This window comes from Cucurbita pepo, chromosome LG01, assembly GCF_002806865.2.
Source record: "Cucurbita pepo subsp. pepo cultivar mu-cu-16 chromosome LG01, ASM280686v2, whole genome shotgun sequence".
NCBI lineage: Eukaryota > Viridiplantae > Streptophyta > Magnoliopsida > Cucurbitales > Cucurbitaceae > Cucurbita > Cucurbita pepo.
Genome location: NC_036638.1, coordinates 20,396,863 through 20,418,411, shown reverse-complemented (window position 1 = coordinate 20,418,411; position 21,549 = coordinate 20,396,863). Strand labels below are relative to the sequence as shown.

Sequence of the window (21,549 nt, the reverse complement as noted above, 5' to 3'; positions counted from 1 at the left end):
AAACAAAGAAACTGTAAGCACTTAATTTTTCAATTCTATTTGTTGGTGTGAATAAAGCATACATCTCATGCTGGTCGGTACCCGTAACAATTATCTAGAAATACATAGCTTATTCAAGTTAATTACTCATTTGATATATTTTGTTAACATGAAATTAGAAATAAATGTAGAAAAATGGGATTAAAAAGATGATTGAACTGATAATCACTAGAACTTACATATAAAAAGTGGGATTAAATCCGCAGACCACCATGGATATGTAAGTGTTAGTGCAGGTGTTGGTTGTTGCTGCAGCTATCCCATGGCTTCGCACACACTTGAAATTCTGCAAATTGCACCTCAACAATGATCTATATGTTCTTCAAAAATTAAAAAATTAAAAAAAAAAAAAAAAAAAAAAAAAAAANGAGAGAATCCATGTTGGCAATGGAGCAAAACCCAGATTGTGGTCTGGCAAAAGAGTCAACATTGATGTCCCAATTGGGAGGCAGATTGGAAGGAAAATAGAAATTGTTGCAATTATTGTAATAAATATCTCCTTTTGTGATCATAGGAGATGGCTTCCACATGATTCCTATGATGTTGTTTTCTTGATCCAACGAGCTCGCTGCAGATTTTTGAACGACGGGTATGGAAGAAGAAGACGACGACGAAGCAGGCGGTGGCGGCGGAGGAGGAGGAGGAGGAGGAGAGCGGAATTGGTGGCTGAAAATCTCAGGTAAAGCTTGTTGGGATTTACTCATGATTTTCTCCTTTGTTCTTTCCCTAGCTCTTGCTCTTGCCTTTGCCCTAGATTCCTTGGCCAAAACATCATGGAATCCAACATTTTTCTTACAACATTTAGGCAATGTTGTTTTGTGAGCCTCAAATTCAGAATCAAAGTTATACAAGTTGTTGTTGTTGTTGCTGTTGTTGTTGTTTGAGTTTGTCAACTCCTTAATAGCTTTTCTTGAGTTGTTGAGCAGCCAGTCTAGGGTTTTGCTAGCTTTGTCATAACCCAACATGTCTTGAAGATCAAAGAACTTTCTTGAAATCTCAATGGATAATCTAACTCTCCTGTCTCTCAAACCCTGAGCTGTGTAAATCTTGCTATGCCGATCTTTCTTCATTCTGCTCTTTTGGTTCACACCACAAGAATAACACTGCCCTTCTTCCTCATTCTTCATCCTTCCTTCTTCACCCACTCCAACAAATGGGTTTTGCAGATCTTGCAGGACCAACGCGTTGTTCGCAGGACACGCCACCGCCGGCCCAGGAGGAGGAGGAGGAGGAGGAGGAGGAGGAGGAACCAGCTGGTGGTAAGAGGAGGAGGAGGAGGAAGAAGATGGGACGAAGTAGTGTTGAACAGGGAAAAGGTGGAGATTGTTGGTGGAAGAAAACATGATCGGCTACTACTTTTGGGGTCACTTTAGTCCTTACTATAACAGCTGATGAGCACCACCCATTATCATCCACTTATACAAATTTCACCCCTTCATCAAGAAATGAATTTCACCCCTTCATCAAGAAATGAAATTGCCATATTTTCATGTACAAGTGGAGTTCAAATTAGGGTTTTTATTTTTTTTAGGGGAAAGTATGCACTAAAGGAAGTGGAATATTTAGGGGACAAAAGGGGGTTTCCAACTTTATTTAACTTGTGTATATATATGTATATATTTTACAGTTTCCATATGGGAAAAGGATATATGATATAATTAGGGCAAAGTGTAGAAGGAGGAGGAGGAGAAGAAAGAGTGCATAAATGGAGAGAAGGGGATGACTGAAATGTATATAATTGGAAAAGAAGAAGAAACACATGATTTGAGGGTTTTTGCCACTAAATATGGGACCAACGTACAAAGCATAAAAGCCCACTTATCTGAATGAATCTCTTTCAAGTTTTCTTCTCCATACAAAAAAAACCCATCTTTAATTCTGACATAGAGTGGGGGCCTCTCTCTCTCTCTCCTCTCACCTCTCACCTCCTAGGGCTTAGGTTTTCACAGATTCCGTACGTAATGAACTAAAGCTGACAATATCTTCTTGATCGGGTCATGTAGGAACAAGGTTCAAGTCTACTGGTCCGTTAGGATGCCTCAGCTGCATACATCACTCCACTTCCACTTGACACCTATCGTGATGATAAACGGCTCATCTCGCCGTGATCTTCCCTTGAATTCTCAGAACTTCTGTCGCTCCATCCCTGCAGAGGCAGAAAACCCATCGCTGTCTCGGCTGTGCTACTGGAGGCTCTGGAGAAGTCGGAATAGGAGAGCACTCATCTTGGGGTGGACTTACTACTTAGATGCTTTCACCAGTTATCCGCTCTACACTTGACTACCTAGCGTTTACCTTGGGCACGATAACTGGTACATAAGAGGTGCGTCCTTCCTGGTCCTCTTGTACTAGGGAAAGGTACTCTCAATGCTCTAACGCCCACACTGGATATGGACCGAACTGTCTCACGACGTTTTGAACCCAACTCACGTACCGCTTTAATGGGCGAACAGCCCAACCCTTGGAACATACTACAGCCCCAGGTGGCGAAGAGCCGACATCGAGGTGCCAAACCTTCCCGTCGATGTGAGCTCTTGGGGAAGATCAGCCTGTTATCCCTAAAGTAACTTTTATCCGTTGAGTGACGGCCCTTCCACTCGACACCGTCGGATCACTAAGGCCGACTTTCGTCCCTGCTCGACGGGTGGATCTTGCAGTCAAGCTCCCTTCTGCCTTTGCACTCGAGGGCCAAAGTAACTTCGAACTGTTACTGTTAAAGTCTACATATTCATCAAGCTAACTCTAGCCTAAATATTTGAATCTCCACTCTTACATATTTTTAAAGTACATAAAGAAAAAATGTTCAGAAAACATATCATAATGAAAATAACGGGAACTTCCGCTTCAATATAGATTAGTGGTCAGGCATCTCCACCTCTCTAATGTGTTTGTTTTCTCTTTGACTTTGCCTCAACTAATTAAACTTTTTTTTATTATCAATGTCAATTTAAGCATAGCTCAACTAGTTAAAATATATATTATTTTGTTCATGCTCCAAATATTGTAAAAAAATGTCTTCAGTACACTACCAACCATTCTATTGTAATCAAAGATTAATATCATCTTGAAACTCTAGCGTTTGATCTTTCTATTCACTCCGAATGCAATTTAATTATATCGACATTGACATGTGCATGTGTGCGTGTGTATATATATATATATATATATATATATATTTTGTAGAGGTTAAAAATGGATAGCAACTTTATAGATGTGCAGAAATTTATGGAAAGGACGAGAAGAAAATCTTACAAGTATTGCCTATTTACTCCAATGTGTACATACACAGATATAGAAGGGCAGCCATTAAATAATTAATGAGTTTAGGTTTTATAGCTCCATTAAATAATTCAATTTTCAAAATAAAAAATAAAACGAAAGGAAAGGAAAGAAGATCAGTCAGTTCACTGGCCCAACATTTTCGGAAGAACACAATTTACAAACTGCTACTTTTTTACCACATCCATACATCATTCCACATCGGTTCCAGAGCTGACGATGACACGTAACTGACAAAATAAATAATATCTACTAACGGTATCAAAGCTAAGATGATGCAAGACACTAATCAGAGTAGGATTAGACCATTTCTCTTGTAAACGCATTTTAAAAATCATGAAACTGACCGCGATCATATATTGGTAGTGAGTAATTTGTAGCTTTTGTTTGTCACGTCAGTTTCATCTCCCAAAAAAGCTTTTGATTTCCAGGAGAACAGGTTGGGCCCAGAACAATATACGAGGAGATAAGAAAAATTATTTTGAAAACTTTTTGTGAGATCCCACATTGAGTAATGAGGAGAACGAAACATTATTTATAAAAGTGTGGAAATCTCTCTCCCTAGCAAACATGTTTTAAAACTATGAGACTGATGACGATACGTAACGGGTCAAAGCGGATAATAACAGATAGTATAGACTTGAGTTGTTACAAATAGTATCAGAGCCAGACACTAAGTGGTGTGTTAGTGAGAACGCTTGAGTTGTTACAAATGGTATCATAACCAGACATTAGACGGTGTGTCAGAGAACGTGTGTTGAGGTATGAAGAATATAATAATAAGGAAGAATTGGGTGTGTATGTGGTGGAAATGCTTCACTCACAAATCATATTCTCTTAAAAGTACCAATACCCATTAATTCATTTCAGAATATGGGGAAACCTATACTTGGTTTTGCTTCTTTTCTGCCTCATCCAGGCCCCCCCCCCTTCCAATTCAACACAATTCACAAACAAAGTGAGGGAACCAACTCATGGACTGAAAGGTTACACACAGTTTTTCGATCCAAGCGATTCGACCCAAAACTCGTTCACTCCACTCATCGATACTCTACATCTTCACCGCTCCTAGATATTATCCGCTGTAGTTAGTTACTTATCGCTGTCAGTCCCATAATTTTAAAACGCATCTACTAAGAAGAAGTTTCTACGCTCAAATGGTTGGAGTTAATATTACGTGGTGTCCACTTGAGCTAATATTACGTGGAGTTTTGGACATGTGGTTGTTGCGTAGAGGATGATGGATCCAGGTGAAGCGACCCACAGACAAAAGGTGGGTGAGTAAGCAACCTCTGTTTGCTGATGCTAATAAAATTAAATTTTTATTTTTTATTTTTATTGATTATTACATCTAAAAAGCTGGTCTCCCTCAATAATATTTCAATTCATACATTTTTTTAATTAATTAATTTATTTATTTATTTATTAAATTCAGTGCATCTGGCGGACCAATTTCATATACATCCCCCACGGTCCACCTCATCAACTTTTTTTTGATATATTATTGGGATTTAATTTTTTGACCAACTAATATAGCCAAAAATTAATTAATTAATTCTTAATAAAGCAATTACTGAGATGTAATATGGGTGGTGACGTGTATGTTGGGATTGTTTTGATATATTTGCTTTCTGATTTGAAATACCAACACTAACCTCCTGCTTCATTTATTATTGTTGAGACAGAATAATTTTATCACTTTCAATCAATTTATTTATTTATTTATTTATTTATATTAATTAATTTTTTTCTCTTGCTAAATATTTTTTATAAATATTTTCAAATTTTAAATGAAGTTTTAGAAATTTAAGAAAGTTAATTTTTCTTTTGAAATTTTGTGAAACATGCGAATATTTTAATGGGAGATGAAATAATTGAAAATTTAAAACCAATGTGGAGTGAAATGTCCAAAATGGCCCAAGTAAAGGTGGGTTGGCCTTGATAAGATAAAGACGTAGGGTAGGGAGAGAGATGGAAGTGAATATTATAGGAAATGGGCCGATTTCCCTCACGGGCTATAAGGCCCACTCTTCCAGCATTGAAGTTTCATGGGCCTAATTGGGCTTCATTTCATCACTTTTTCAAAATTAAATAATAAATAATAAATTTCATTTTCAGGCATAAAAGTTTTTAATAATTAAGTTTTTTTTTTTTAATTGTAAAATTGTATTATCCATTATTAATTTACTATTTATTGGTGTAGAGATAGTAAATGCCGACCATTTTTTGCCTCCAAAAGTATCTGTCTGCCTGAAACAACATATTTTCCACATGAAAATTTCAACTTTTAAATTCTATAATTTTGATATTTTCACACGTGGAAATTAAAGACGGATTACCACTTCTACCAATGGAAAATCGCCACGTGGAAGAGTGCCCGGTTTGACTGTTGTCCACCGCCGTACCCACGGTTTCCACATGCGCACCGTCCACGGTGCAAAATAACCCAATAATTATTAATAATTAGTTAAAAGCGCCCAATATTCTCTATATTTAAAGAGGCAATCCCTTCACTTCCTTTTATTCTCACAAACACGTCCGCTCTTCTACTCTCTCGGCATCCAAACACCAAAATCAGGGTTCGAAATCATCGTCGATGGCAGCTCTGCGAGCAGTTTCCAACTCTGTGAGATTAGCCTGTGCGAATCCGAGTAATTCCTCTATTAATCGTCCTGTTTCCGTCAAGCTTTCCGCTCCATTGTTCACTCAGAGCTCCAAGCTCTTTTCCGCTCCCAAGAATCTGAGTTTCTTCGCGCATGGAAGATCGGTCGCTTGCCGTAGCCAGGCTAGCGCCTCTGATTCTTCTCCTAATCCAAGTGAGTTTTTAGGTTTTTGCAATGAATCTACATTCGGTTTTGAGCATCTATGTGGATTTTGATCTTTCTTTTGGTTTCTGTAGGTAGAGTTCAGGAATTATACGTTTATGAAATCAACGAGAGGGATCGTCAAAGTCCTGCGTATCTTAGGTTAAGCCAGAAGAATACAAATGCGCTTGGCGATCTGGTTCCTTTCACTAACAAAGTAAGTGAACTTTCTTATCTGTAATTTTCTATGCTTTCAATTTGCATTCACGTTATCAATTTTAAGTCGTGTTGCTTCTGGAGAAATTACTGCATCTTATCTATAGAGAATTCAGTTTTCTGAGAGATTAAATTGACCAGAATGCTCTTAGATTCATAGTTTTTAGTTCTTCTCGGGGAGATTTTTTGAATATCAAAGGATTTCCATCTCTTTGGCGTCCTTTGTCTCTTTGGTGTTTATCCCACCTTCCGTTCCGTCCATTTTGAGTCTAAGCTCAGGTGACTTTACTTTTGGTTTCTCTAGAAGTCTTCATACCAACCGATATAATGTTTCTTAACTATAAATCCATGATGTTCCTCTTATAGTCGAGGACTAATGTGAGACTCCTCTCCTAATAATCATCTTCTCAAATAAAGTATATCACAGAGCTTCTCTGGGAGTCTATGGAACCCTCGAATAACCTCCTCTCAATTGAGGCTCGACTCTTTCTTTAGAACTTTCGAACAAATTACACAATTTGTTTGACACTTCGGTTACTCTTGACTAAACCAGAAGCCTATGGAACTCTCAAACAACTTTCTCTCAATTGAGGCTTGACTCATTTTCTAGAACCCTCGAATAAATTACACAATTTGTTCGACACTTGAGTCACTTTTGGCTAAACCTTCGAGACTCGTAACTTCTTTGTTCGACACCTGAGGATTCTATATACATGGCTAAGTTAAGGGCATAACTTTGATACCATGTTAAAAACCACCAATGTCCACAATAGTATGATATTGTCTATTTTGAATACAAATTCTTATGACTTTGTTTTTTATTTACTTAAAAGACTTCGTACTAATGGAGATGATATTCTTTACCTATAAATCCATAATTCTTTCTCAATAGTAGATGTGAGGCTCCTCGGAAGAATAGGTTCATTATCATTGCAACCTGCGACCAATTAGTTGTTGGTTTTTCTTGGATGAATAAGCATAAACAACCAAAAGTCATCATTCATCATCTCTTCCTTTTTCGAAAGGTTTTAACTATTCTAAAAAAATTAATATAATTAATTATTTAATTTTATAAATCAATAAGAAGCACGTTCATGATGATTAATGAATAGTGTATTAATTAATTATTTTTCAAAATATTAAAAATCATTACAGCTATACACCGGAGACCTGCAAAAACGGGTAGGAATTACAGCGGGGCTGTGCATATTGGTGCAAAACAAACCTGAGAAGAAAGGTGACCATTACGAGGCCATCTACAGCTTTTACTTTGGGGACTACGGTCACATAGCAGTGCAGGGGCCATACCTTACCTACGAGGACACGTATCTGGCTGTGACTGGCGGGTCAGGAATCTTCGAAGGTGTGACAGGTCAGGTTAAGCTGCAGCAGATCATTTTCCCCTTCAAGCTTTTCTATACCTTCTACCTAAAGGGCATTAGGGAGTTGCCCGCAGAACTCTCTGTGAAGCCCACCGAGCCCAGCCCAGCTGCTGAGCCCAGCCCAAATGCCAAGGCCTGCCACCCACAAGCCACTATTCCTGGTTTCACTAACTAGGGTAGGGTTAGTGAGTGGAGCACTAATTGATTAATGGTGGGAGATTTGATGAAACAGAAAATCGAAAGCGATAATAATATTAAAAGAGAGTGGCCAAACATAGTGAAAGGGACGAAAGGAAAATGTCAACATAGTCGATGGGAATCACTAATAGATTGGTGCAATCAAAGATATTATGCCCCCGCCATTTCTTCAACGTTGTAGAATAATTATTGTCTTCAACTTACTCTTTTGTTATAATCATTATTGTTGTTATTTTTATTTTATTTTTTAATATTAATGCCCGAACCATGCTTACCCCGCCATTTCTGAAACCGTTTATGATGACCCATTCCTTTGATGCATATTAAAACTCTTTTTACTTCGTTTTAATAGATATTTTGGATTGTACGATACTTCTATTTGAGTATAGAATTCACTTCATTATGACAAATCTACAACGGAAGGACAATTGATTTCCGTGGTTCTTTTCTTTCCAAACTTGCTCTATACATTTATGTTCTACTTAACAACCATTTACTCTGATAATTATTTTATTTTTAAAAATTATATTTGTATTTCTTTATTTTTAAAAAATAATTTTCAATTTTTTTAAAAAATATATTTGAGTTCTTAGCTAATATTTAAAAATAAAAATATGTCATCCTACTGAAATTATTTATCAAATAAAATCACATGTTCCTAATAGAATTATTGAACCACGTTATTGGAGCAAATAATTTTTTTTAAAAAGAAATTTAAAGAAATGCACCTACGACTCTCCACAATATGATATTGTTCATTTTGAATATAAATTCTCATATTTTGCTTTTCCTTTCTCCAAAAACTTCATTCAAATGAAAATAGTATTTCTTAGTTAAAACAGATATATCTCTATTGTTAGACATAATTTTTCATTAGTTTAACTATAATTTAACTAAAATTAAAGATACATACGTTATAAATTTTTCTGTGGAGGAACCTATTACCCTTTCTCTATCTCCGTCCCCACTCCTATCTTGTTCTATAGACACTTCTACACTAAACTAGGAAAAGGAAACATCAAAAAATCAACTATGTAATCATATGAACAACAAAATTTGGAAGCTTAGAACATGACATGACATCAAAAATTTTGAAGTGGGAAGTTGAAATTGCATGGCGGGGAAACACCATAAACAAAATGACATTTCATGGGAAACATTTTGAGCTATACAACAACTTAGTATGAGGCCCATTATTTGAAACACAATCCTAACAATATACACCAATAATTGAGACTCAAAATTTTGATGAAATGGACTTGTGGGAGCTACTTGTTCTATTTGGGAAAAAGGAACTCAGCCTTTTCAGATATGGGATAATAAAGGACAAAATTAGAGAAATAAATTTGACATTATACAAAACAATCATTAACTAGTGATAATTTGTTTTTACAGCATGATGGAGAACATTTGGGCTTATAAACTACTGAGAAGAGACCGATATTTGGAAGCTTGAAGGGGTTTAAAAGGCTTGAATTCAACTAGTTGCTCATAGGTTCAGAGTCTTGGAATGGAGCAGTTTCATTATAGCTCGCAAAGAAGGGAAGAACCAGAGGACTTCAATTTGAGAGAGTGGCCAGTTAAGGGAAGGTTCAAGTGTGAGAACACAAGTTCCAGACGTTTTTCAGGGTCTTATTTAAGAAGCTTAAGGGAAGATGGCAGATCCTTCAGATCAAACATAACCATCTCCAGCACTGCTTCTTCACCAGGCTATTACTCCATGAGAGGTACTTTAATTACTTCTCTGTTTTCTGGTTCAAGTCAGTTTTTCCTGTCATGGGTTTCTCTCATCTTTTTTCTTTTGCAGATGAAATTGACCCATCAACCTACTCATTCACTGCTGCTATCAAAGGTAACACATTCTTGTAAACACATCAGAAATCAATCGTTTTTTGGCTGTAAAATGTCAAAAATGGAGTTTTTGTGCAGCATTGCAAGCTAAGTCAAGATATAATATGTGGGAAAGCTTGTCGCCTGATCAGTTTTCTTTGAACTCAAAGTGGTATGAAGCAGAGAAGTATATCTGCAATCCTCTTTCAGGCGAGGTTCCAATGGAGTGTTTATCTGCTAAAACACTAAGTGCAAGGTCATTCAGAAATTTCAGTAGCAGAATCACCATGTCTGCTCCTTTAGTTTATTCCACCAAGTCAAGACAACACCATGAAAGGCCGATTACTTTTCCCCAAGAGGAAGCAGTTAATCGATATCCAATTCCAGGTACCATCACAAATTTTATAGCATGCTTTGAAAGATTTATTTGAAGTTGGATTCTCAATATGAACAAGTTTCCATGTTTGAGTTGTAGAAAAGAAAGTGGAAGGGATGACAAAGGATGTTGGAACTCAAAGCACACCACCTGAAAGAAGTTCAACATGTCCTAGCCCTGCTTCCACGCCTCCCATGGTGACATCCTTAAAGGCATGTGGGAAAGAAGAAACTAATTCACCAAATTCTTGTTCTACTCAAACAAAGAAATCAGAGGAAGGGGTATGTACATTCTTTGATCTTTGAAATGATAATCATGATTTAGTAAAAGGAAGATCAAAGGGGTTTGAAATCACAAGCTTAATACAACCCAACTAATCAAGAAATCTAGGAAGAAGTCATATAGCCTCAACAAAAAGGTTAGAAGTATGAATCACCACCATCCCTACGTATTATTAAGCTAAAAAAAATCAATCTAGGAATAAATTTCAGGCTGATTAACCCATAACCCAAAACATAAGAGTGCTAATAGTGCATTTCTACAAATGGGGTCGTCAAGATTAGGCTCGACTGATTCAGAATGAAGTTCTAACAAGATGGGGGAAGTGTAAGAGTAAAATTGACACCATTTTCTGCTTCTTCACATAGGCTTATAGTTCACAGTCCTATGATTTTCTCCTATCGTTGTCTGTTTCCCAACAACTCATACAGTTGTGGTTGTCTCTGTTTGTGGGAAGCATTTTCCGGACAGAAAAAAAGAATCAATCAGAAGGGAAAAGGGAAAAAGAGAAGAAAACTTGGAGGATTCTAACCAAGAATATATCAGAACATGAACAAAGCCAATTTCACAAAACGTATTTCCAAACCCCAACCACCATAAACTCTGTACCATGCATTTAACAATCCCACTTCCCCAACCATCTCCCCACCATATACTAGCTTTATTGTGGAGCCCATCGAGATTCTTTCCTGGAAAATACAAAATGGGTTCTCACAGTTCCTGCTACTTTATGTAGAAATCTCTGCTTTATTTCTCTCTTTCTGGAAAAAAATGGTTATGCATTTGTAGAGCATGGTCGAATGGCCAAAATAATGCAAAAAAAAAAAAAAAAAGTATCCGAGTCATTGCATCTGTCATTCATAAGACATCCACATGCTTGTACCTCAATATCAGTAAGAATAATTTCAAAATCAGTCCACAGGTGGGCTGGGATTCAAGGGAAAAACTAAAAGTGAAAAGAAACAAGAAAGTAAAACGAAAAAACAGTTCTCAAAGGTTATCGTCCAGCATAAGAAGTGAACCTTCTGGATCTTGTCTTACTGGTATGATTGAACTGTGGTTCATCATTTCACCAGTGTGGCTGGCTTTACCATTGTTTGGCAGGATTATGGCCTCATTATGGTGAGTAACTCGGGCTGTGTGCCTTTCTATTTTCCTTCCCAATAACAACAGATTTATACCTTTCAGTTGGGGAGGAAAAGGTAACAACTCTAAATTAATGAAACCTTTACTTTCTCAATCAAATGTATTAGAGGCCCAAAACATCATTTAGTTGTACGGTCCTTCACGAGGCTAAATTTCTCGTTTTAGGCATGAAATTTCATTCCAACACAGAGATATTGTACAACAAAGTTTGAGCATTTTCTACAGATTTCCAGGAGGGTCATGTTCACATAAAAATGCCTAAATTAGCAAATATTGAGTGCAGGTGACAATTAAAGCAAGCAAAGAAAAGGAGATGACAAAAGGAGAAAAGGGAGATAGAAACAGTGCAAAGGAGCAAAGGTGGAGGCAAGGTGGGTGCCTGTCATGGATGAGAACAAGACAGACAGATAAACACAAAACAAGAACGAAGAATTTCTTACCTCATTTGAATTTAAAAGGGTGCTGAAAAGTTCCTGAGCAAAATGGCAAAAGGAGATTCTATCTATATTCAGGCATATTTTCCCGGGTGTTAGTGAGGTTTGTGTTCATGTTAAGAAATTAAGGGCAATCATGGAGAGACCTCAGGCCTGCGTAAGAAAGGTTAAGGCTCTTAGTTTCGTGGTTCTCTCTGCTTTAGTTTATTGTTTATTGGGATGGTGAAAGTTGGGAGCAGCTTTATCTTTCTCACTTCACGTGCATGCCTTTTGTCTTTACCTTTAGACAAACAAACCTTTCAATAACTAGGATTACTGATCCAAGTCTAATATTATAGATAAATCATACAATGGATCCCTACAAAGTGTGAAGTAAAAAGGAAGATTGGTCTAGTTGCAACACAAGTGCTTCATGAGCTAATAAAACAGCCCCAATCCAGGACCCACTAATATCAAAACAGTAAAAAATTCAAAACGTACATATCACATTAGTTTGAATATTCAAACATGATGGTGAAGAACTTCTAAAATCTTTTAAATATTTTATGAAGGAATAACCAAGTCTAAAAAAATGTGAATAAATAACGAAAACTATACTTGAACAACAAACTAATCGTGATATGGAACAGCAATTTCAACCATTCATATATATGAAGATTTGAAAAAAGGAATGTGCAAAACCTTTTTATGCACGGTACAACGACAAAAATCTTCTCAATGGCAGGTATCTTCCAACTTGTGTTTAAGGAACCATCCCATCTTCGAATACGTATGTTTTCGCACTTTACCCGAGTTCAATAGCTCGCCCTAGTTAACATACAGATATGCTCCCTCTAAAAGAACAATTTTTTTAAAGAATTTTCCGATACTAGTATTTTTCTGGCCCATCTAACTCAACTGAACAATAGACTTAAATCTACTTGATTCTCAACCATAGAAGTGATTTGAAGGAGATGCCATCTCTTCCATTAGGAAAACTCGACCCTCAGTTAAGATAGTTCTCCTCGACGAGCTAGTCAAAATTCCCTTTTTACAGCAAGGAAAATTGAGAAGCAGGGAGATGGGAGAGAGGAGACAACAGGACATCTGCAATGGAAGTCTCATGTGGACTTGACCCTCGAGAGAGTATATAAAATGGAGTATAAAAACACATGTTTCACGTTCCCCTCTTTTGGTGCCCGGTAAATTTTAATGAAAACCTGACTTTTACTCAAATCTAGCAACTTAGGCTTCAATATTAGTCGTAGCGTTTAATACTAAGCCCAAGTTCAGCTGTAAGGAACGCTTGTAAGACTTCATTTGGGATCAATTAACACCTCTCAACAGAACATTGTTTTTTGGTCTCGCTATCATTAATGTAATCAAATGATTGATGACCAATCTTAGAAATAAGATAAATAATGACGAATCACTGATTGGCAAAAATCTTCAATGGAATATTTTGAATGAGACTTCAAAGTGTCCTATGTGGCAATGACAACAGTTTAATGGTAATAAATGTAATTGTCTCACAATAAGAAAGCTATGTACCAATGTATAAGTATAACACTCTTTTGTTAATCTAAACATAGTTTAAGCGGTATAGCATACGTCCTTGTCTAAGAGTGAAATGTTCGAATCCTCACTCTCGTTTAACTCGAAAAAAATATAAGGCTATTCTACTTCACTAAGTTGAGGTAAAGCTATAATCAATATTGGCATTGGCATACGCAAGCCAATAATGCACCATGTTTATGGGCATGTGTACCGCATTGGGTGCCTTCTAGACTGTAGCTTGTAGTTTGCTAGGATACATTTCTTATTTCTGTGACTATACTAAGGGTAATTTCATTAATCAAATAACTAAGTGTGCATCATGTGAAGCGGAATAGGTACAGGTAAGCTAGAATGTCCTATATTAAGAACAAACTGTTTTTACATCATCTTCTTCATGGTGTTTTGGAGATGCCATTCTAAATTCAGGAAGGAAACCATCTTGGATGTCAGACTTTTCTCTTTCTAATTTTTTTTTTTTTGTGTGTATTTTTTCACTTTTTATAAACATTAGAGATCGGATGATTTTGAGTGCAGTGTTTCCAAAGAAATATATACTTACCAGAACTTCACTAGTGGACAGCAGTTTGTAAATGAAACAATTATATGTAGCAGAATTCGATTAAAACCGTATATTTTATGATGGTGAAGCACCAGGAATAGTGTTAGAAATAAGCCGGACTTCATACAGATCATTGTCTCCCTTCCCTGCAGAAGTTTTAAAGCAATGTTCACGCAAAAAAATTCAGTTAACGATGGTAAAATGACAAACAAAAAAAAGGATAAATTATGCGTAGTATAAAGCTCACCAACTTCAGCAGCGATCCCTGGTCCAAAGAAAGAAGCAAATTTTGCCTGTAAATTCATTAAAGAAACTAATTCAGTGGTGGTGATCTTTTAACAATGTCTTCACAAATAGGTTCGCTGTAAGGAACGCTTGTAAATCTTCCGAATATTATTCTTCCCTTAGAATTAGCAGAAACATTCATCATCATGACTACATCAGCGCTAGCAAAATATTGAGCAATTAAATATAATCCCCTAGAAAGTTAGCACTCTTTCTTCAACGATACAAGAAGAATCATGTCTCAATTACCTGTCTTTTCTCAAAATCTGACAATGTCAAGGCTTTGGCTTCAAACACCAAGACCAGACAATATTTTCCGTCTTCTGTAACCTAGAATTGTAGCAAATAGCAGAACATTAGAATCGTAAGTGCTGATAACATGCTATTGTATTCAGTAGTACTTCTAGTTGGTACAATCAGAAGCGTCCTAAGTACTGAGGTGACCAGTGATATATGAAATAAATACAAAGTCAAGTCACGTAAACATACTTCTTCACGAATACTTTGCAAAATAGGTGCACTCCTTCGAGGAATTCCCCCAGCCTGTGTATACAGAAGTAGAATGCAATGAAGATCGGTTAGCAAAAATCAGTGTAAAAGCAAAAAAATGAGAATTCAAATACACAATCGATGCAATTTCCCATTAAGGTCAAAATGTGTACTCCTGATCCTATGTATTTGATTATTTGCTAGATCCAAAATTCAAATGGGACAAGCATGAACCAGAGTTCAAACAGCTTTAGTCCAAAAATTAGTCAGCATCTAGTAGTGTATTGAATTCTAGTTTTATAACAATGCAACAACCAAGTGAAAGTGAAGCCAGCTTTCTATACTGATAAAGCAGGAGTCTTTGGAATTGATATATTGCTAATGATGTAAGAAGAATACACAACATTACGGCCACGTAAAAATGTAATCAAAGATCACATAAAAGAAGATTCAAATGGCGCCAGTTTACTTACCAGACCAAACTGGAAAATCCGTTTCAATGCCTCATCCAAATGTTGTTCATCCCCATAGCGGTACCTTAGCACATCATCTCTTACCTAGTGAAAAACATTAAAAAGTGATTAGAAATATGAAACAGTTCATACAATAGAAATTGTGTATATACAAAATGATTATACATTTGAGATAATGTCAGTTGAACTCGCAAGTGACATATTATTGAAATAACAGTCAAATTGAAACAAAAGACGAGCTTCTTGTTCTTAGTGAATTAAATAATAACTTTTCAATTGTAATTTGGAACAATAATATTCACACAAAATGACAAATTCATTCTTCCCCAAGGTGTCGAACAACCCCCCCTTAATCGAGGCTCGACTCCTTCTCTGGAGTCCTCGAACAAAGCACACCCTTTGTTCGAAACTTGAGTCAGTTTTGACTACACTTCCGAGGCTCACAACTTCTTTGTTCAACATTTGAGAATTCTATTAACATGGCTAAGTTAAGGGCATGGCTCTGATACCATGTTAGGAATCACGACTCTCCACAATAGTATGATATTGCCCACTTTGAGCATAAGCTCTCATGGCTTTGCTTTGGGCTTCCCCAAAAGGCCTCATACCAATAGAGATGTATTCCTTATAAACCCATGATCATTCTCTAAGTTAGCCAATGTGGGACTCCCTCCCAATAATCCTCGACAAGTATAGATTTCCTCAAGTTTGGGCCCCACTTTCTTTCTCCAGAAGATTCTAATTACACTTTTGTTCCTCCTCCTCCCTCTCTAAATATAAATGTACAAGAACGGGGTCTATCAAAACAGTCACTCACAAGAAAACATATTTACAACATATTTTACTAGCATGGCCATTAGAAAGAATCAAACTTCAACCTGTTTGAGAATAGGGGTGGCGCATGATTCCCTCAGCTTTTGAGCTTCTAAATATGTCAAGCATGGCACTGGTTTGAGTTCAGCATACTGCAAAACAGTCAAAAGCTAGAATGAGTAACCAGATTTTCTCTACCAATTATTTTCCTTTTCATCTCAAGTACATGAAGCTAAAGGAATTAGGAAAAAAGAAGCAACCCTGCAAGGCCATTTCAGAAAGGAAATAACAAATGAAACATAGAAAGTGGTTGGACACTAACATGACACTACTTTTTGTAAAAAAAAAAACACCTGATAGAAACGGCTTGATAAATTTTTTAATTTGGAACAGCTACTGAGTTATAACTTATATAGGGTCTAGAAAGGCTGAAATGACCTGAAGATGGATGTGGCTACTGAAGTAACAGCCATTGAAAGCTTATATTTATCACGTTAATCCCTTTGTACACTGCAGAAGGGAAAAAAATAGAAAGTTATATACCTTCAGAGCCATGCCAATAATTGCAAGAGGGAAGCCATATGTTAGCATAATGGCAGACCACTCGGATCCTGGGAGGACATTAAAGTATGCACCAAATCCATACCTATATAGAATGAAAACAGATCAAATGTACAAGTTAAAATTTTGAAAAATACTTGGTTGTATACTGGTGGATAGGTATCTTTCTACACACTACCATCTGACAACTATGAGAAAGAAAGGTAGAAAATGAGAAATTTTCTTTTAAAAATTATGTGGAGTCCACAACATCAAAAAACTATTTGTAAACCAAAAGACGTTGTGTGAACAAGGGGAGTATGATTGACATAATTTCTTCCAGAAAATGAGAAATTGGAAATTTTTAATAGTAGTGTAGGAAGATACCTACTCACCAGTATGCGGTCAAGAATTATTTTATAAATTTAGGAATTTTGAGTCTCGAGGAGGAAACAACTTACGACAACAAAGAAATTCCAACACCTAAGCCAATAACACCAAATGAAACCTGTGGGAAAAAAAAGTAAAACACCACAATTACAGATCAAACAGACTATAAAGAAAATACATCACTATGCATAAAGAGAGAAGGTTGATTGTTCCATGCATTTGGGGCATATCAATTTTTTAAATCTATATGAGGAACATATTAAATGATTAACTTGTCCTAGTTTAATAGCTTAGAACATAAACATAGAAGTAATTTAACATAGCATGATATATTAAATCCAAATCTCTACAACATATATATTTCATCGACTAAAATTGGAGAGAACTTTCTTTCCTTTCCTTTTCCTTCCCTCTAGCGCATAGATAATTCTCGAGAATAACCAAGAGCTCCACATAATAAATGAAAAAAAGCTTAAAGCAGAGAAAATTAACGACGATAAAACTTGTCTCTTGTACAATTTAAACACTACTTTTCTCTCAAACATCTCCTCTCGTTTCTTCGCAACCATTATCAGCGCATTAAACAGAATTGAGAAATTCCAAACCAAGTGCTACCAGAGATATCCGATACAATTACTCTCAAGATTCAAGAATTCATAGCCATAGAGAATCAGAAAAATACTTTCGCAAGCGAGAATTCATCATCGGTAACTACTGCTTTATCCGGCGAGGCTGAAACAGAAGACGGCTGAGTAGTATCAGCAGCTCTAGCCGAGAATGTGAAAGCTAAACGTTGAGGCTTCTGCAGAGGAGCTCTCGGTTCGAAATGGACGAAAAAGTTGGCTCTACCGTTCCAATTGCCGCCGCCTGGCAGAGAGGTTGCGCAGTAGGGACGAGAGAAACGCAGAGAAACAAGGGAGAGGCGATTGGGGAGAGTGAATTTGTCATGAGAACAGAGAGCAGCAGGAGGCGATATTCCACTCATCGAAATCGACTATCTTTCTACCTGTCTCTGAAACTCTGAAGAACGGAGAAGAAAATGAAGCTCCGGTGGTTAACGAGAATGGAATCCGTTTCTAAACCCGCCAATTTTCACTACGTGTCCTCTTATTATCCATCACTTTTATTTATTTATTTTTATATTTTTTTTTATAGTGTGGTGTGGCTTTTATTTTAATTTATTTTTTTCTTTTCGACCTTCGTTTTATTTTATTATTAGATTTTTTTTTTTCATTTTTCTTTTTTTTTCAAGTTTTTCTGTTGAACATAAGCTTTCATGGCTCTGATACCATGTTGTTAGGGGATCGATACCCGTTGTTAGCTCTGATACCATGTTAGACGAACACGACTCTCTACAATGGTATGATATTGCCCACTTTGAGCATAAGCTCTCATAGCTTTGCTTTGGGTTTCTTCAAAAGGCTTTATAATAATGGAGTTAGTATTTTTTTTTTTGTTTATAAATGGATGATCATTCCCTAAATTGGCGGCCACTCGACTTCCATTAATTTTTTAATTTATCCTAAAAAGTAAAATTGAAAATGTTAGATTAAAAACTAAAATTAAAATTACCCAAACCGATAAGCGCATATATATATCTGATTATTTTGGCCAAAAAAATGAAAACTTTTCTTCGAAGTCACTGTGTTTTATATAAATACCAAAACGATACCAGTTCGCAGTTCGCAGAGGCACAGCTTTCCGTTCTCGACTTGCTGAATAAGTTTTCTCTGAACTTGCTCCTTGAAGAAGAAAAATGGAATCTTCGAAGACAATAGCCCATGAAATCGGAGGGATCCAGAACGATGCGCTTCGATTTGGGCTCCAAGGCGTTAAGAGCGACCTCGTCGGATCTCATCCTGTCGAATCCCTCTACGAAACTGTAATTTCCTTTCCCTCTCTTTCTATCGCCATTTTATACAATGTGGAAAAGTGGACTGGAAGTTTCAATCTAAGTTGCCCTATTTGATTTCTGTGTGGATTTTGCTGTTTATTTATTGCAGTTAGACTAGATTGTTATTAGAAATAGAATCTAGATTCGTCGGAGCTGATGAACCACCGTTTGTCCATGTTTCTCGGATTAGGAACTTGTAACTTGAAGTTTTATTTCCTGTTATTATGGTCAATGCTCTCTTGTTATCCCCATATTTCAATATTTTGGGTGTCCCATCTTACAAATGGACAGTGGCGCAAATAGGTTCTGCCCTCAATTAGATTTCTATGGAGAGGACTAAGAGCAGCCATATTCTTTGGAACTTGTAATTAGTGACCATCCAGCATTCAGGAGGGGGGATCCTTAGGAAAAGCACCGAACAGCCTCTTCTGTCTTGATTATAGGGTTGGGGTGGGATGGTTGTCCCTTTTCTTTTTCTTTCTTCATTTGCTAATAGAATTCTTTATATCCAAGATAAATTTCTTATGGCAGCACCTGAAGGGCATTAGTTTGCATTCAAAACATTTATGAGATAAACACCATAAATCTTTCAAACAATTTTGGACATTTAAGTTGGTTTAGTCATAATGAACGGTATCCACCAAGAAAGGTGTATCAACCACAGTTTTTTCTAATTGGTTGAATCAATTTATTTTAATTTGATACATGTATATCCTTGTTTTCATGCTTCAGACGAGGAGAACAGAAGAGGAGATGAAAAGGAAAATTCTTGTGAATACATATGGATCTGCTTTTCCACTGAAGATGGATTTGGACAGGCAAATTCTTTCTCGGTATGGTTTTTCTCCTTGCATTGATGCTGGATCTCTTTTGGTGTGTTCTAAATTCGAGTATTAGTGAAAAGGCCAAAATCTGCTGTTTTGGTTATGCATTTTATTTTATTTTCAACTTTAATCACATTGCTAATCTTTGTTTTATAATGGTTTGGTGGGGAGCAAAAAGGTCATAGTTCACTCTTCTACCTCATGTGATTTTCTCTCTTCATACACATGTTAAATTTAGTTCTCTGGAAGTGTGGTGGGAGCACCTTTCCCCCTCATCCCTTGATATGCTAATGACATTAAAATAGGATCTCTTGTGGAATTAATGTTTGATGTGCATGAATTTAAATGGGGTGACTACAATCTGGCATCTACTTTTCTTTTCTTTTATTTTCACCAACATTTCAACTTGTGATGCCAGTTAAGTTAATTCAAGCTGTTGTCTTGTTGGAATTTGAAGATCATTGCTAATATAATTTTATATTCTAATTCAACGCTATTGCAGATTTCAAAGGCCTCCAGGACCTATTCCATCTTCAATGCTGGGTTTGGAGGCTCTTACTGGAGGCTTGGATGACTTTGGCTTTGAAGATTATCTAAATGGTAAAATGAGAACTTATGAAGTGACCTAGATCCTAATAGCTCATCTGATTCTGTTGTTCACTATATTCTTTTGCTTCATTCATGAGAGTTTTCAATTACCTTAAATAGTTCTTTTAATCTTAACAACTTTCTTTTATGACTATCTGACATTGGTGGGATGATTAAATCCATGAAGTATGGTCGGGTTTAGCACAATTAGAAAAATAGTATTCAGGGACCTTCACTTCACTTTCATAAAAGTATATTATACACATATTCATTGGATTAATGATCTTATTCCTCACTTTTAACCATCCTTCTTGCGACTACTAGCATGTCTGTTTGATGAAGTTCGCAAGAGTTTCCGCTGCTTCCAATAACCAATATCACATAGAATATGCCATCCACTAGTCTTTATGCAAGATTGCAGCCACTCATTTCCACAAGGGATGTTTGCTTTCACCTTTTTTTTTTTTTTTCTTAACATAATGAATCTGTGTTTTCTAGTCCTATATCGCCGTGTTTTCATGAGTCTATATATACCCATTTAGATAATAGTCTCTGCTGGTGTTTATTTACAACTTCCTATGTCAATGTTATTTGCAGACCCAAGGGAGTCTGAATCTTTGAGGCCATTGGACATGCACCATGGAATGGAAGTCCGCCTTGGTCTTTCCAAAGGACCTGTTTGCCCAAGTTTCATGTAATCAAATGGCCGCTACATCCAGAAGACAGTCCATCAGACAGCCATATCATTGCCATAGTTTACCCCTCTTTTTATTGGCACATCTGTTTGTTTGTTGGTCATGACATGTTTTCTTCTTATCAGTTGAACTTTTAGCTTTCATAGTTCTATGATCTGTTTGCTATCCCAACTTTTTATCTGATTTCTTATAAATAGTGAACTATAGCTTTCTTGCTATAAGTGTTGGCTGATTTTGAATGTTTCTAAACTTCCAGTACTAAAATATTTAACTTTTTTGAAATTGACCGAACTACTAGATATGAACTTTTCTAAACTTGGTTTGGATTTTTTTTTTTTTTCAATATTGATATTTTGCTAGTATTTGAATGGTATGACATCCATCAAATAAAATAACGTTGCACGTATGTGTTAACGTTTTTTTTTTAATGAAAATTGAAGGTGTAATATCATTGTACTATAAATTTTCTTAGCTTCGATC

The 21,549-nt window shown here is 36.4% G+C and overlaps 5 protein-coding genes across 5 annotated transcripts; 3 read left to right on the top strand and 2 right to left on the bottom strand.

The window, feature by feature from the left end:
- Window positions 1-214: 214 nt before the first annotated feature.
- On the bottom strand, window positions 215-1,382 carry LOC111804490 (transcription factor TB1-like). The gene is made up of 2 exons (XM_023689358.1): window positions 783-1,382; window positions 215-325 (listed from the first exon to the last, which is right to left on the bottom strand). The coding sequence occupies exons 1-2, from the start codon at window positions 1,380-1,382 to the stop codon at window positions 215-217; spliced, it is 711 nt and encodes a 236-aa protein (XP_023545126.1).
- Window positions 1,383-5,834: 4,452 nt separating this feature from the next.
- LOC111788683 (allene oxide cyclase, chloroplastic-like) lies at window positions 5,835-8,267 on the top strand. The gene is made up of 3 exons (XM_023669122.1): window positions 5,835-6,134; window positions 6,218-6,339; window positions 7,494-8,267. Exons 1-3 carry the CDS (start codon window positions 5,915-5,917, stop codon window positions 7,893-7,895), a joined length of 744 nt encoding a protein of 247 aa, XP_023524890.1. The 5' UTR covers window positions 5,835-5,914; the 3' UTR covers window positions 7,896-8,267.
- Window positions 8,268-9,317: 1,050 nt separating this feature from the next.
- Window positions 9,318-12,289, top strand: LOC111789962. The gene is made up of 5 exons (XM_023670707.1): window positions 9,318-9,645; window positions 9,726-9,770; window positions 9,848-10,135; window positions 10,224-10,405; window positions 11,833-12,289. The coding sequence occupies exons 1-5, from the start codon at window positions 9,429-9,431 to the stop codon at window positions 12,013-12,015; spliced, it is 915 nt and encodes a 304-aa protein (XP_023526475.1). The 5' UTR covers window positions 9,318-9,428; the 3' UTR covers window positions 12,016-12,289.
- Window positions 12,290-14,041: 1,752 nt separating this feature from the next.
- On the bottom strand, window positions 14,042-18,156 carry LOC111788387 (thylakoid membrane protein slr0575-like). The gene is made up of 9 exons (XM_023668721.1): window positions 17,751-18,156; window positions 17,140-17,186; window positions 16,682-16,784; window positions 16,204-16,290; window positions 15,326-15,409; window positions 14,853-14,906; window positions 14,613-14,693; window positions 14,326-14,371; window positions 14,042-14,224 (listed from the first exon to the last, which is right to left on the bottom strand). The coding sequence occupies exons 1-9, from the start codon at window positions 18,051-18,053 to the stop codon at window positions 14,154-14,156; spliced, it is 876 nt and encodes a 291-aa protein (XP_023524489.1). The 5' UTR covers window positions 18,054-18,156; the 3' UTR covers window positions 14,042-14,153.
- A 566-nt stretch (window positions 18,157-18,722) lies between these two features.
- On the top strand, window positions 18,723-21,299 carry LOC111801362 (cyclin-B1-2-like). Its single transcript, XM_023685340.1, has 4 exons — window positions 18,723-18,950; window positions 19,695-19,795; window positions 20,289-20,386; window positions 20,972-21,299. The coding sequence occupies exons 1-4, from the start codon at window positions 18,825-18,827 to the stop codon at window positions 21,070-21,072; spliced, it is 426 nt and encodes a 141-aa protein (XP_023541108.1). The 5' UTR covers window positions 18,723-18,824; the 3' UTR covers window positions 21,073-21,299.
- Window positions 21,300-21,549: the final 250 nt, after the last annotated feature.

Coding starts and splice junctions, on each gene's coding strand:
- LOC111804490 (XM_023689358.1), bottom strand. CDS start 1,382: ATGTTTTCTTCCACCAACAATCTCCACCTTTTCCCTGTTCAACACTAC. Junction 326..782: donor CCAAGGAATCTAGGGCAAAG/GCAAGAGCAAGA, acceptor TGCAATTTGCAG/AATTTCAAGTGTGTGCGAAG.
- LOC111788683 (XM_023669122.1), top strand. CDS start 5,915: ATGGCAGCTCTGCGAGCAGTTTCCAACTCTGTGAGATTAGCCTGTGCG. Junction 6,135..6,217: donor TGATTCTTCTCCTAATCCAA/GTGAGTTTTTAG, acceptor TGGTTTCTGTAG/GTAGAGTTCAGGAATTATAC. Junction 6,340..7,493: donor TGGTTCCTTTCACTAACAAA/GTAAGTGAACTT, acceptor AAATCATTACAG/CTATACACCGGAGACCTGCA.
- LOC111789962 (XM_023670707.1), top strand. CDS start 9,429: ATGGAGCAGTTTCATTATAGCTCGCAAAGAAGGGAAGAACCAGAGGAC. Junction 9,646..9,725: donor AGGCTATTACTCCATGAGAG/GTACTTTAATTA, acceptor TTTCTTTTGCAG/ATGAAATTGACCCATCAACC. Junction 10,136..10,223: donor TAATCGATATCCAATTCCAG/GTACCATCACAA, acceptor TTTGAGTTGTAG/AAAAGAAAGTGGAAGGGATG.
- LOC111788387 (XM_023668721.1), bottom strand. CDS start 18,053: ATGAGTGGAATATCGCCTCCTGCTGCTCTCTGTTCTCATGACAAATTC. Junction 16,291..16,681: donor TTATTGGCATGGCTCTGAAG/GTATATAACTTT, acceptor ACTGTTTTGCAG/TATGCTGAACTCAAACCAGT. Junction 14,225..14,325: donor AGGGATCGCTGCTGAAGTTG/GTGAGCTTTATA, acceptor AAACTTCTGCAG/GGAAGGGAGACAATGATCTG.
- LOC111801362 (XM_023685340.1), top strand. CDS start 18,825: ATGGAATCTTCGAAGACAATAGCCCATGAAATCGGAGGGATCCAGAAC. Junction 18,951..19,694: donor TCGAATCCCTCTACGAAACT/GTAATTTCCTTT, acceptor TTCATGCTTCAG/ACGAGGAGAACAGAAGAGGA. Junction 19,796..20,288: donor GACAGGCAAATTCTTTCTCG/GTATGGTTTTTC, acceptor ACGCTATTGCAG/ATTTCAAAGGCCTCCAGGAC.